The sequence below is a fragment of the Oryzias latipes genome, chromosome 21 (assembly GCF_053564925.1).
Source record: "Oryzias latipes strain Hd-rR chromosome 21, Olatipes_Hd-rR_3.1".
NCBI classification, from domain to species: domain Eukaryota; kingdom Metazoa; phylum Chordata; class Actinopteri; order Beloniformes; family Adrianichthyidae; genus Oryzias; species Oryzias latipes.
In genome coordinates, this window is record NC_136257.1 from 28508297 (window position 1) to 28523467 (window position 15171).

Genomic DNA, 15171 nt, shown 5'->3' on the forward strand with positions numbered 1-15171 from the left:
TCCAGTTTCTCATGTTCCTTTTTCCTGATCTTACCATCACTTGGCACTGCCACATCCACCACAACGGATTTCCTCTGTTCTTTGTCCACCACTACAATATCTGGTTGGTTTGCCATTACCATCCTATCAGTCTGGATTTGGAAGTCCCACAGGATCTTTGCCCTCTCATTCTCTACCACCTTTGGAGGTGTTTCCCATTTTGACCTTGGGGTTTCCAGTCCATATTCTGCACACATGTTCCTGTAAATTATTCCACCCACTTGATTGTGGCGCTCTGAGCCTCTATCACTCTGGTGCTCAGGGCTTGTTGATATCAGCCACTTCAGTTATGATCCGGGGGTACATCCCATGCAAGGGTTTGTCCTCCCATGAGGGTCTGTCCTCCAGCACTGTATCCTCTGCTCTCCATTGCCTGAGACATTCACTGAGGACACTGTCAGTTGGGTTTGATGTATTCATGGATCTTGGATGTCTCATCCTGGATAGTGGCTTCCACGTTCATTAGTCCTCGGCCCCCTTCCTTGCGGCTAGCGTACAGTCTCAGGGTGCTGGATTTGGGATGGGACCCTCCATGCATGGTGAGGAGCTTTCATGTCTTAAAATCCATGGTCTGTATCGCTTCCATTGGTCATCTTATTATTCCTGCAGTGTATCTGATAACTGGCAGTGCATACCTGTTTATTGCCCAGGTCTTGTTCTGCCATTGAGCTGGTTTCTCAAGACTTGCCTTACCCGTTGGAGGTAATTTTCCTTGTTGCCTTCTCCAGTTTGCCATTTGCCTGCGGAATTCCAAGGTACTAGTAACTGTCCTCAATGTCTGCCATTTTTCCTTCTGGGAATGAGACCCCTCCTGTGTGGACTACCTTGCCTCTCTTTGTCACCATCAGGCTACATTTCTCGAGCCCGAATGACATCCCAATGTCAGTACTGTAGATCCTGGTGGTGTGGATCAGGGAGTCAATGTCACGCTCGCTTTTAGCATATAGCTTGATGTCATCTATATAGAGGAGGTTACTGATGTTGGCCCCATTTCTGAGTCGTTATCCATAGCCAGTCTTGTTGATTATTTGGCTGAGGGGGTTCAGACCTATGTAGAACAGCAGTGGGGACAGAGCATCACCTTGGTATATCCCACATTTGATGGACACTTGTGCAAGTGTCGAATTTCCTAGGAAGGCTCTTAGAGTCCTGTTGATGTTGTACAGCTCCAAGCATTCAGTGATCCACGTGTGTGGCTTTGAGTCATAGGCCTTCTTATAATCAATCCAGGCTGTGCACAGGTTGGTGCGTCGTGACTTGCAGTCTTGAGCGACTGTTCTGTCAACCAAGAGTTGGTGTTTGGCTCCTCTGGAGTCTTTACCAATGCCCTTCTGTGTGTTGCTCATGTATTGATCCATGTGCCTATTTATCTTGGTTGCAAAGATGACAGACATGAGCTTCCATGTTGTGTAGAGGCAGGTAATTGGCCGGTAGTTGGATGGTACTGCACCTTTTGAGGGATCCTTCTGGATCAGGATCGTTTGCCCTTCTGTTACCAATTCGGGGTGGGTCCCATGTCTTAGCAGCTGGTTCATTTGTGCTGCCAGGCGCTCGTGGAGTGTGGTGAGTTTCCTTAGCCAGTAGGCATGTATCATGTCAGGCCCCGATGCTGTCCAGTTCCTCATACCTGAGACTCTTTCTTGGATGTCTGCCACTGAGATGGTTACTGAATTCTGTTCAGGGAGGTTGCTATGTTCTTTTCTCAGAGAGACCAGCCACTGGGAATTGTGGTTATGTGCTGTCTCTTTCTCCCATATACTTTTCCAGTACTGTTCAGTTTCCAGCCTTTGTGAGTCTGATCGGCCGTTTTGACCCTGCCACTGAGCGTACACTTTTGCATGCTGAGTTGCGAACAGCCTGTTTATCCGTCTGGCTTCATTGTCTCTTGTGTACCTCTTTAGGCGGCTGCTCAAGGTTAGGAGCCTTTGTTTGGCAGTTTCCAGTGCTTCAGGTCATCTGGCTCTTAGGTACTTGGTTTCTCATTGTACCTCTTTGAACCTCTGTCAGCTTTCTCACATCCTTCCGAGTTGCTTCCATGGTGGGTATTGTTTTCTCTCATGGTTGCTCTTAAAGCCAAGCATCTGAAGGATCACTGCTGCTGAAGTGTAAACCAGTTCATTGGTTTCTGTGATGGTTGTGGTAGGAATTGCCCTCAGTGCTTCATTCACAGTTTCCAGATAAATTTCAGGCGGTACATCACTTAACCGTTGTAGCTGGTGTCGGGGTTGCCTAGTGGCAATTGTAGACATTGGGCTACGAGTTGTTTGGGAGTTAGCCTTGATTGTGGGTGTCTAAGCGTCCATTGATTCCAGACACATATATATATAATGCTTTGAAAAAGAGGAAGTGGAGGCTAATTTGCACTTTTCACCCAAAAGTGCGACTTATGCCACATGCACACTGAACACGTATTGCGAGTTCAAGAACGAATTCAAGAATTTGGATTCGGCCTTGGTGTCATATAATCTTGCCTGGGCACAAACTGCAATTGTAAATCTGTAAAAATGTAAATCTAACAACTTATTTTGATCAATTTACTTCTTCAGAGGAAATGAGTTAAGATTTTTTTTCTTTATTAACCCTTGTGCTATCCTTGGCACTTTAACATTGGGAGTTGGGTCATCTAGACCCACTAGACAGTGCTCTGAACCTTTTTTCTTCAATGATTTGTGATCTTCACTGGTGTCCATGGATTACATGAAATCTTTCCACCTTTATCCCCCTTTGTCATGGTAGGGATAACACGTCAATGTAAGGGGGGGGGTCATCTAAGATAGCACAAGGGTCACAGAACATTTTCTGTTCATTAATGTTATTTAAGTACTAAATAACATTAAAAAACTAAACTATTTTTTTACAAAAAAACTCTCAAACCTACCATTTGAACAAATAAATGTGTTAAATGAGAGATTAAAATGGGTCCTTAACTCTCCAAAGAAGAAAACAGTAACCTTTAATCTGGAGCCCAACCCTCTGTGTTCACACCAGAGTCTCAGCTTGACATGTTCTCTGTTATTGGCTGTGCCAGGAGTGGTCTCTAAAAACATCATTAAAAAAATCACGTATGACTGCTCAGACTAACCTTCAAAAGGGACTAAGCTTTCCTAAATTGAACGAATTTGCTCTTTGAGTGGACCGAGTTTCCAAATGTGCCCTTGGACGCCTTTAGCATTAGCCTAATCTTTGAAACCTCTTTACTTTTTCTTGAAAAGTATTTTTCCAAATTAACTTGATTCTTCCTCTTTGCAGAGTCTGCACAGGATGAACTAATTGGTCAGTTTTTCCAACTAACTAATTTACTTTTCTCCAGCTGTCCTGAAAATGAAACAAACATATTAGATTGATCATGGCAATGAGAGAAAAAATAATCCTTGTCGGGATAGTTCACTTATTGAAACTTTATGTTTTGCTGCCCACCTCGATGGGTCCACGAGTGGTTCCTGGTCCAAAGCCCCGGAGTAATGAAGTGGGTGAAGAAAAGGAGAGAACACTGATAGCATGCCAAGTCTCTGAAAGTGTTTAATGACTCCAACTTTCTTTGAACAGAGCTGTAACAAAGATTGATAGAGTTACTGTACATTTACCCAGGAACTGTCTGTGCAACCACTTCAAATCTAATTCTAAAGCGATATCATTTAAATCAAGATTAGAGGAAGAGATTGAGGACATAAAGACCCATTCTGATCATCTGGTTACAGTGTCCATTTTCTGGGCATAGTCTTTATTTTTTGAAACAAATGTATTAAGAAAATAATCGCTACATTTCAATTAATCCAAAAAGTTGCTACATTTCACAATGAGCTCGAACTAAAATATTATCATTATTTTTTCTTAGATTTACTAAAAAATAAATACTTGTGTACTAAAACCTTAATGCAGGCATGTCCAAAGTCTTCCCAAATAGTGCCTGCATTCAAATTTCTACTGGCAATCAGGGTTCTGTCATAAAATTAATAATAAATCTTGGTTGTGATTGACTAATTTCCGTTATAAGCCGTTGTAAACCTGGGGCAACACAGACCCTTCTGTGACACTGTCTCATGTCTAAGGTGTAAATGAAATGAACAAATTTGTTTCTGTGATCAAAACCACTGTGACTTGTAACTCTGAATAGTATATATTTGTGTTTTTTTCCTGTTCACGTGATTTACGTTTAGGAGTTTATGGTGAGCATTTCATAACATTTCATGTGAACCCAGATTCAACGATGACAATAGTTTCTTTTTTTTGTACAGGCTTTTTTCCCACTTTATTTCTGTCTTTAAATATGAGATTTACAGTAATTTTTGGCAAAGATGTATTTAAATCCCTCCCTTAATGGAATGATGTCCACTGGGCAGTCAGACGTACCTGCTGCAAGTTTCATTTAATTTCAGTACTACAGTACTACAAGGTTTAGAAAGACTACGCATAACATTAGAGCCAAATTAAACTGTCTACTGGATGTTCTATAAATTAAAGTGCAAGCAAGGTGTGAATTTCTTGATGTGAAGAAAAAAAAATCCTCAACTTGTTTTTCTCCTTTTTCAGTAAAAAGTTATTCGTGCCAAACTGACTCATATTACAAACAGATATCATCTAACAATTTGAAATGTTAAATGAAACAATGAACAAAATAAAACAAAAACAATTCAATTTAGCCTGTAAAGATTCCTATCACATTTGATACATGCATTTCTGAGACCCTATCCGATTAGCATGACCCAAACTTTCCTTAAAAATGTATTCATAATTAATCTTTTGTAATACAGTTGCACTATGTTAAAGTGTGTGTTTCAAATTTGAGATAGTGAGTAAATAAGGTGATTGTTTTCCGGGACACCCATGTCAATATTTTTGTGTCTTAAATTAACATCTCTGAAAGCAAAAACGTATCAAATCACACAACATATCCTGATTAATAATATTTACATCTCATTAAAAAAATTACATTGAAATTTTTTTGCGGATATCATTAATTTTTTTAAAAAAGAAATTAAAAAAAAGGATTTAACAAACATCCTAATTCAAAAGAAATCTGACTTTTCCCTCAATTCTTTAAAGTGTTTGGCTTTACAGAGTTAATTCAAATAAATTCTGTGGAACTATCAAGAAAAATAAGTGATTTTCACCAATGGTTCCAGTTTTCTGTTATTATGTTGGATCAACATGTATGAAGAATACATGTAACAAACTCACACAATTTTAATCCATTTTCTGCTACTGTGAGTCCTCAATCATGCATGTTCCCCCACAGACATGCTCTCTGCCATCTGAACACCAAACATAAAATGTAATATAATTGTTTTCTTTCCTTTTAGCTTTAAATCTTTCTTTGACTCAAAAAAGACGGTTTTGCCACACTTGACTGTTTCTTGACACTGCAGCCCATTAGCTCAGGTTAAAGACTTGTAGCCCAGATAAGAGCAATGCTCGCTCCACCAAAGTTCACAGATCAAAGAACCCAGATACAATATGTTAATTAGTAGCTTTAAAAGGATTTGGTTGGCATATGTTTGAACTTTGGATTGAACCAGGCTAGCTGTTGCCCCCTGCCTCTAATCTTGATGCAAAGCTAGACAAATTGCCTCCTGACCTTAATTTAATGCTGAAAGCACATGCATGAAAGAGGCCCTGCTCTCTCATCAACACTGCAAACAAACACTATATTTCCAAATAATCAAACCACTCATTTTGAAGCTACTTTTTACATTAAAAAAAGAGACAACCGTTTTTTATTTACAACTTTTAATATTATTTTCTAATAAAGACCCTTCCCTGTGATTCAACTTGGGCTGCACGGTGGTGAGCGCTCTTGCCTCACACCAAGAAGGCCCCTGGTTCAACTCCCAGCTGGGGGACCTGAAACCGAACACCAATGGGGGACGTTTGCATGTTCTCCCCGTGCATGCGTCAGTTTTCCCCTGGAACTCGGGCTTCCTCTCACCGTCCAAAAACATGCTTCAAACTCTAAACTGTCCATAGGTGTGAATGTGAGTGTGCATGGGTGTGTGATTGTGGCCCTGCGACAGATTGGCGACTTGTGTCCCCTGCCTTCGCTCCCAGGTGGCCAGGACAAGCTGGGACAGCCCTGTGACCCCAAAAAGGGAACAAATGGATTAGAAAAATGAATGAATGAATGGTGACACAAAATGCTGAATAATAACTGAAAAAGAAAAGGTCAAGAGGGTTTGTAGGGAACTTTTTCTTTCAAGTGCTCAACTTGCAGCTAAAAAGTCATTATTTTGCTACCAAATTCACATCCATTCAGGTTTTCTTAGGGTGTAGTCAGACTGGACACATAACTTAAACCAGAGTTGGTTTCCCCTAATAATCCGGAACACATTTTCAGTCAGAATAAACGCAAAGCGGTTCCTGGTCCAGGACCAGGAAATATAAAGTTTCAATAAGTGAACTATCCCAACAAGGATTGCAAGGATTATTTGTTTCTCTCGTTGCTTTGCTTTGTAATTCCTGGACAATGACTGAAAAAATATCAATAGTATATATAAGGCACACTTGAAATTAGAGCTTACAAATATGTGAAACTACAGCAGAATTTTTGTTTTAGACAAGAAGTCTTGTAAAGACCATTGGCAGATTTTCTTCCTTTTTTTTTTTTTGGTTATTTGAAGAAGATTTTTCATATTTTAAGAACTTTTTACTTATTTCCAGGGGCCTGTTTTTGCATTGAAAATAATCCTCATCTCTAAACTGACTCCTCTGAAATGCAGCTGTAGTCTTTGTGACATGTAAACCTGAAGGACTCAGCTGTTTGCAAATCAAAGATTTTATGTCTTAATCAAAGTCAGGTGAATATTATCACAAACTCTGCAAAACAGGCAAAACTGATGGTAACTCTCCCTGAGATTCAAAAGGCACAGCATTGGCTCACATTGCAGACTGTCTGTTGTAGTTTATCAGTAAAACTGACTTTGAAAGACTGGGTGAAGTGTTTGTGTTCTCAAAGGGAACCATGCAAATCTCACCAAACTGTTCTTTGTACAGCTCTGGTTTTCTTGTGAGGCCACTGGATGAGCGGTGTGAGATGAATGACAAACATTTCCGTTGGCCTAATCGTCAGATATTGCTACCAGGTCATCATGGTCTCCCCTTGTCTTATGGGAGCTCTTCCTTTCTGTTATTGAGCCTGAGCCCTCCAGCTGTTTAGATTGCTATATTTCAAGCAATTGAGTCAGGTCACTGTGAGTGAAGCTGCAGAGTGGGTGCAGAAAAGAGTGAGTAAGACAGGTTTTGCCAGCTGTTGGCTCCTTTTAATTGAATGCATCACAATGCAGCACTCCGCATAATCCAAATACATACTGTGTTGTTTGTGCAGATTGTATAGAAGGAAATATCTGCTATAATGGGGTGAAAAACTGTCAGTAGAGTAATTGCTTAGCTGGAATGTTGTTACCATTGACTGTATATGAGAACTGGACCCAGTGAGGGTGACGTCTCCTATTGAAAGTGGCACACTTCTGCCTCAAGCAAATTAAGTCAATTCAGTCACCATCTTTTATGTTGGAGCCATACATTGTCAATAAGCAGTGATTGGTCCGAATCGGTCTGAGTCCACGTTCCTATGGCAAAAACGCTTGACAACCAGGAGTGAGCATGTTAGAAGTCCTTACCCCTATACCAATTGAAAGTGGTCCACATGAAATCTGTCAAACGTTATGCAAGCTTGGGACCCAAAAAGCCACACATAACTTGAATAACTTGCTATAAAAAAATAAAAGAAACACACAAAAAAAATTTGGCCGGGACAGGCTCCGGCAGCCCCGTGACACCGAAAGGGAAAAAAAGGTTAAGAAAATGAATGAATGAATGAAAGAACATCTTAACCCTTGTGCTATCTTAGATGACCCCACCCTTACATTGACGTGTTCTCCCTACCATGACAAAGGTGGATAAAGGTGGAAAGATTTCATGTAATCCATGGACACCAGTGAAGATCACAAATCATTGAAGAAAAAAGGTTCAGCGCACTGTCTAGTGGGTCTAGATGACCCAACTCCCAATGGTAAAGTGTCTAGGATAGCACAGGGGTTAAAAAAAACAGTTGCAGGGCATTATTCTGACCAATAGAGTGACTAAGTAACAGCTGTTTATTTCTCTAAAGAAGTCTGTGGGACTTTGATGTCTTGGAGCCAGTAGGTACTACCTGTTTAGAACGTCAGAGGGGAGGAGTCGCTCAGTACAGCTCTCATATACAGTCAATGGATAATACAAGTTGAGAAAGTTTTAAAAACAAGGTGTAAAGGTCTAAAGTTTATACTAAATAATTGTTTAACTTCTGTACAACTCAATTTTAAGAATTGTGTCTTATTAATATCATCATTTTTATTAGTATGTCTTCTATTACAAAAACAGTATTAGGGCTTGTTTTGACAAAACCTAAATGTCATGTTCATCATATTTGTGTTTCTTTTATGAGGTACAAGCATAAAAAAGAAACTAATCCACTGATGTTCCAACAAATGTTGATATTGAATTTCTACCACACGGAAGTAGAGGCTTGTACATTTTAATTGCAATAGCAACACGTTGACCCTTGGAAAACACAGTTGCTCTGCATTTACCTGCACCTAGTTTGTGCTAATAGACTGCAGTAAATCACAGGGAGTGAGTGTGCATTACATTTCTGGTGTTTCTTTATAGGTCTGTCTGTGCAAACTACATTTTCACCTGTGGTGATGGATTTCCAACCTCCCCATGGTATACCCCCACATCCCGGGAAGCCTTTCTGCAACCCTGAGCACAATGAAGACAAAATAAATAATAAAAGAGTAACTATTCAATAAGCTGCTTAAATCCAAAGTTAAAGGGGCTCCTACATACTGTGGCAAATTCTTCATTTCACTGGAGCTGAATACCATTGGATTCTGTATCTACAAGACACGATGTTGACTTTGTCAACACAATCAAATCAGCAGAACTCAAGGACAGAAATGAATAGCCAGCAGCTGGGCTGGTCTGCAAGTAATCTATCTGTCTACTGCAAGGTCACACAGAGTAGGAATGAGATGTAAAATACTGCAAGGGATCTGAACAATTACACAAGTTGCAGCCAAAGTGTTTTGCAGTACATCTTCAGTGATGCTCTGTTTTGTGGTCGTTTGATTAGTTACCTGATGGATCAACCAAAAGGGGTGGAAATTGGAAACAGGTGGAAACAGGAAATGAGATTAATGGATATGAACCTGTATCAAAAAATATGTAAAAAGAAAAGTAAAAGGAAAAAATCTTGGCTTAAATAATTATAAATGGTAACATCATTATTTTAAGCTCAAGTGTTTTAAAAAAGTACTTTAGAATTTGAACTCGTCAGCTTGGCAGTCTTATAAATCAGTGCTTTTTTTAAATTGTGTTTATTTGTGTTTATTTTAATTAGGTGCTTGTGATCTAATCAAATATTATCAAATTTAGCAAGCTAAGACGTTGACACACACGCACACATGTGCGCACACACACACACTCACACACATGTAAAGAAATAATTTTAAAAAATACATGTTAGGAACCTAAAACATCTTGCAAGAGACTGCAATAATGTGAATCAGAAAACGTCAAGAAGATCTGGTTTGATGGGTTACACGTTTGTTGGATCTTTGTTGCTTCAGACTCTACAACAAAATACGTAATAATTTGTGTGCATACCAGATCTTAATACAACAGGTCAGTCATGTCACAGCCGCTGAGTTATACAGTGACCATTCCACAAATGTCAGCAGTTCAGAGCATCACAGTTATGCACAACACTGCGTGAGCTTCCACACAACTTCACTGCATGGAGTTATGCTGAGAGCGACACCTGGTGGAGGAAATCAGATATAACATAAATATGGACCAAAATTCAACGTGTCCAGGAATTTGAATTTAACAGCTGATCAGTTCTTGGTATATTTCGTTCAACACCTGACGTTGGGCTGTTTCCTTATTTATTTATTGTCATTAGCAGATGATGTAGGGCTGTCCTGGTATTTTACCACACCCTTCCTGTGGATTTTGATGTGGCGGAACCTTTGTCATGCACACGGACTCGAAACTCGTTGCACAACTGAGGCTAAACTGTCATGTAGCTAGCCTTGCCGGTTGAAGATGCTAGTCATGTTTCTATGGCATTTTAAATAAATGAAGAAATATATATGTGTAATTTAGTGTAGATCTGACTGGCAGCTCCTGCGTTGTCTATGCGCCAATGTTTATCACAGAATGCAAGCGGCAGAGGCGCCAAAAATGACAGAAAGGTGGGTTTAATTTACATTAGGTGGCTAACGTAAAAAGCTAGCTAAAAGATGCTAATAGAGTGGTTAGCATTCTTGGCACTGAGCTAACTCGTTGACTGTCACGGTGTATTTCTGACGGATTTGGTTCATATTTGTTAAATGTAGCAGTGTTTTATTTGTGACAACTAGGTTGTCACACATAAACTTTATAAACCAGCTAATAATCGCTTAGAATAGTTAGTTTGTAGTTGCTAACCGGTTACAACCCGCTAATTAATTTAGCTAACAATGTTTTGGGGTTTGTTAAGATGGACGTATTACGGTTTTGTTTTTGTTAGCGGAGTAAAACAGTTTTTAATCGTACCAAAAATAATAATGTGAGCCTTTATTTGTCGTGTATGAGGGCAAGATAGTATATGATACTGTCATCACCATAAATCACTTTTTAAAATGCCAAGGATGTTGTTTGTGGACAAAGACATGTTAAAAGAGCATTACTTGAAGAAATGATCAGAATTTTTGTTTTTTTGTTTTTATTTGCTTGTGTAATTACCCTCCTAAATGAATAAATAAATATAGTATTCTTTGTTCAACAACTTTATTGTCCTGTTTAGTTTGCATTGCTAATCAATCGATGTCATCATGTATTTGCAGAGTTTGTGTCCTGTGACTCAGCATCTGTTTAGCCATGGAGAAGCCCTGGAGGCTGTGGGCCACAATAGAGCACTGCACCCTGTTTCTGGTATCCTGGTCCTGGGGTGCCTGTCGCGTTTCCCTTCTCGCCCTCATCCTCACCTTCCATCTCTATGGCGGATTTTTCCTTCTTGCTCTCATCCTGGCATCTGTAGCGGGAATCCTGTACAAGTTTCAGGATGTTCTTCTCTACTTCCCTGACCAGCCCTCCTCCTCTCGCCTTTACGTTCCAATGCCAACTGGAATCCCACATGAGAATGTTTACATTCGCACCAAAGATGGGGTGAAGTTGAACCTCATTCTGCTTCGTTACACCGGAGGGGACACTCTTCCTGGAGTTGGCCCTGGTAATCAAAATAGCCCGACATCCTCAGCTCCACCTACAATCCTTTACTTTCATGGCAATGCAGGAAACATTGGTCACAGGGTACCAAACGCCCTTCTGATGCTGGTTAATCTGAAAGCAAACATTGTTCTGGTGGATTATCGTGGTTATGGAAAAAGCGAAGGAGAGCCAAGTGAGGATGGACTGTACCTGGATGCAGAGGCTACTTTGGATTACATCATGACCCGACCTGATGTGGACAAGACAAAGGTTGTGCTTTTTGGAAGATCGCTAGGTGGAGCTGTTGCTGTGCGCTTGGCCTCGGTCAACCCTCACCGTGTCTCAGCCGTTATCGTCGAAAACACCTTCCTCAGCATCCCACACATGGCGGCGACGCTCTTCTCCTTCCTGCCCATACGGCTGCTGCCCCTGTGGTGCTACAGGAATCAGTTCCTGACTTACCGGCAGGTGGTGCTGTGCCGCATGCCTTCACTGTTTGTCTCCGGTTTGTCCGACCAGCTCATTCCACCAGTTATGATGAAGCAACTGTACGAGCTGTCTCCCGCACGGACTAAGCGTCTCGCCATCTTTCCAGAGGGCACGCATAATGACACATGGCAGTGTCAGGGCTACTTTGCTGCATTGGAGCAGTTCATAAAAGACCTGCTGAAGAGCCACGCCCATGAGGAGAACGCCCAGCCTTCAGCTAGTGTCACTATCATCTGAATCCTAATGTGACTGTATTGTGGGAAAGAAGATTTGTTGGGGGATGGGTTCTTTTTTTTTTTTGAAAGAATGTACATTTTTGCATTTGTTTTTTTGTGCATAATTTGACCTTCAAGAAAACTAAATTCAAGCCTCCCTTTGGAGCACTTGTTTTGTTGCTGCGGTTAATGCTTGTATTTATTGCCTTTCTGTATGAAGCTGCAAACACGCTCCTCCTCAAAATGTCTCAATCACGTCGGGATTTGTGGAATAAAGTTTGCTAAAATCATACGGGTTTCAATGAACAGCCTCCTATATTGTGGCAAGTTTATAGAGATTGAAAGGAAATTGATTATTATGTGACTCAAGCAAATTGACTTAATGAATCCAAACGGAATATGTGAGCGTACTGTAAATAAATGTAACTGGTGAGACTTTGCACTTTTCTTTTTGGTTTATTCCAAATGTTTCTGAGCAATACAGAGGAGCACATGGAGGTATATTTATTTATTTTTTCCCTTTAATGCAACTAACAATGCGGTCGCAGGACTGCAGCTGCTTGGCATATAATGAAAATAAATATTTCTGTTCGATTTTAACAAAAAAAAAGATGAAGGTAAAACCTATTTACAATCAAACATTGTGTTGAAATGATTGTGCTGAAAGCCCTCTGTTGTCGGTGCCTGTACAGTGTTTTCTTTTTTTTTTATTAAGTTCCTTCGTATAAAGAAATTATTGCAACTTTTGTTTGCTTTAAGTCGACCATTGAGATCTACAACACTGGAATTTGTGCTGAAAGTGTAAAAACTGGCCCGTTCTTCTAAAATAAAAAACAGTTGTAGGGCTAAAATCGCAAAACTTATTCAATAAGAAAAAAAAAAAACTTCAAAGCTGTGTTAACAAACAAAAGTGAAGGGTTACTTAAGGTGATTGTGGTGGAAAATATTTTTTAGATTAAAAAAAAAAAGAGGAAAAGAAACTTCATGAGGATGAGAGCTCCATGGAAATGTAGAAACAAACAAAACAAACGAAGCTTTTTGTTAAATTCTGATTCTGCTGAAGAGGGAATTCCGGCCAGATTACTTAGAGAAATGCAGTTGACATCGTCGGAAAATTTCAAATCGGTTTGTGACGGTTTAAGAGGAAAATGTGAGCCTTTTTATTGGATTGCTGTTTTTTTTCTCCTAGCTTTTCTCATCATTGTTGCTGGCATTAATTGAAGGTTTCCTTCTCTCTGTGCTTTTGTGGCTAAACAACTTTACTCTCTTTAACGAGCTAATGAACCCTCTTTCTGCTCGTTTTCCATGAGATGGGGCGGAGCTTAATGAGAATTTAAAAAATAAAACTCATTTTTAAACGCAGCATGCTGCACTGCAGAGGTTTGAAAGCCATTTGATTACTGATCTCTTTAGCCATAATTAACAAGAAGAGAATAAAAAAAAACGACAGTTTGTGTTGTTCTGAGTTGGCAAAAAGACCACTGTGAATGTGAGTGGTGTTTTTTTATGAACGTCGCTCGACTAAAGTTGTGTTTCAAGTCCTTTCTTCATCCGTGCAACTTCCTGCCACTGACAGCACTGAAGAGTTTCATACTTTTTTGTATCAATCCACCCTCCTGAGCACTGAATGCAGTCAGGGTTCAACATTGTGAATATGTTCGTATAAAGTTTTGTAAGATGCAATTTTTGCTGAGTTATTGTTAAGAATTGTCATCTTCTGACACACTTTTTGATGATTTGAAACTGAATGTGTTCATTTTTTCTATGACAAAACACTTCAGCAGGTCAGATGCAGACACACTGGATTGTATCCGCTTCCCTGTGAGTGGATTTGAATCACAAATGTTGCATAATCTGTCTTTTTTCTTTTTTTTTTTTCTGAACTGGCATGCGGTGGTTGCAAACTTCTGTAAAGAACCTGCACATTTGTGCTTTTTTTGGCATGTATATTCACCTTTTTTTAATCATCTGTTAGATGGTTGAACTGATTTTCCCCCTGTGCTTCTTTTTCTATTTCAGAACTCTATCAAGTTCTTGTGTAAGCACACATTTTCCCTTTCTATTTTCTGTGCGTTAACACATAATAAAAGTTAAACCAAACCGTAGATCTGTCTGAGGCTTTATTTATGTATGTATTTATTTTCTGAAATTGTAAAAACAGACATATTTCTCATGCCCCAAAGTTCCCAAAAGCATGTCTGAATCATAAACCCCTTGGTATGTTGACAAATACCTCTGGCCCATACAGTCACCCAAAGTGCATGACTCTTTTCTGGCTCCAATCATATGAAGTCACTTCAGTCACCATTTTTTTCTCAATATGGACGTCGCCATGTTGGAGCAAGCCATCCTCAGTAAGCAGTGATTCGTCGATGTCAGTGTTTCTATGGTAACCACTCTTGCCAATTGTAAGGCAACACCCCCACCACTTGAAAGTGGGCTTAGGAGAATCTGTCAAATGTTTTGGACATTGGACTTGCAGGCTCCACCTACTTTTATTGAGGATTTGATTGGTCTGTTTATAACTTTAATAACTTGCAGTACAAAAAAATGTGGGGAAAAAAAAGCAAGATTAGCACTTAGAAATGCAATTTTTTGATTTTATTGTCTCTATAGATGTCTTCCATCATCATAAAAATGCCACAAGGACATGCCAAAAACGTTTTCTGTTTATTTATATAATCCACCAAACATGTGAGTATCATTACTTGTTCTATTGATCTATGTTTTGATAGTTTTCAATGGGAGCCTTCATGAGCCTCGCCTCACTGGCTTCCCTTCACATGGTTTTAGGAGTTACCACGGGATTTTGCTGCTGTTTCAGTCATTTTTTTACTTCCTTCTTCTAATATTTCATATTCAAATGAGATGTGTTATTAATAACTTTGCATTCTTTTTTTTTTCTTAAAGCATTCCCAGCTCTCCAACTCTGCTGTTCTTCTTTTTTAGAGTATCTAGGTTCTTTCCTGAGCTTGCAGCTTGTTGGAGAAGGTAAAAGCTGATGTCTGGTCAAAGGAAAGAGATGGCTCAGAGCGACTGTCTGTTTGTCTGGTCAAGCAGGAAGCTGCGAGTGCGAATAGCTGAGCGGAAGAACAGAGGGGAAGCTGTTCTGGCTGGTATTTGCTGTGCGCAGTGCCTCCGACGAGGCTGGATGTGACCACTGCAGAGCGAAAACGAAAGTCAGGGAAAGAACTGCAGA

General features: G+C 39.9%; 1 protein-coding gene across 1 annotated transcript; it reads left to right on the forward strand.

Annotated features, from left to right (window-relative positions):
- Positions 1–10030: 10030 nt before the first annotated feature.
- Positions 10031–14077, forward strand: abhd13 (abhydrolase domain containing 13). The gene is made up of 2 exons (XM_020713115.3): positions 10031–10271; positions 10905–14077. The coding sequence occupies exon 2, from the start codon at positions 10939–10941 to the stop codon at positions 11992–11994; it is 1056 nt and encodes a 351-aa protein (XP_020568774.1). The 5' UTR covers positions 10031–10271; positions 10905–10938; the 3' UTR covers positions 11995–14077.
- The last annotated feature ends 1094 nt before the right edge of the window (positions 14078–15171 follow it).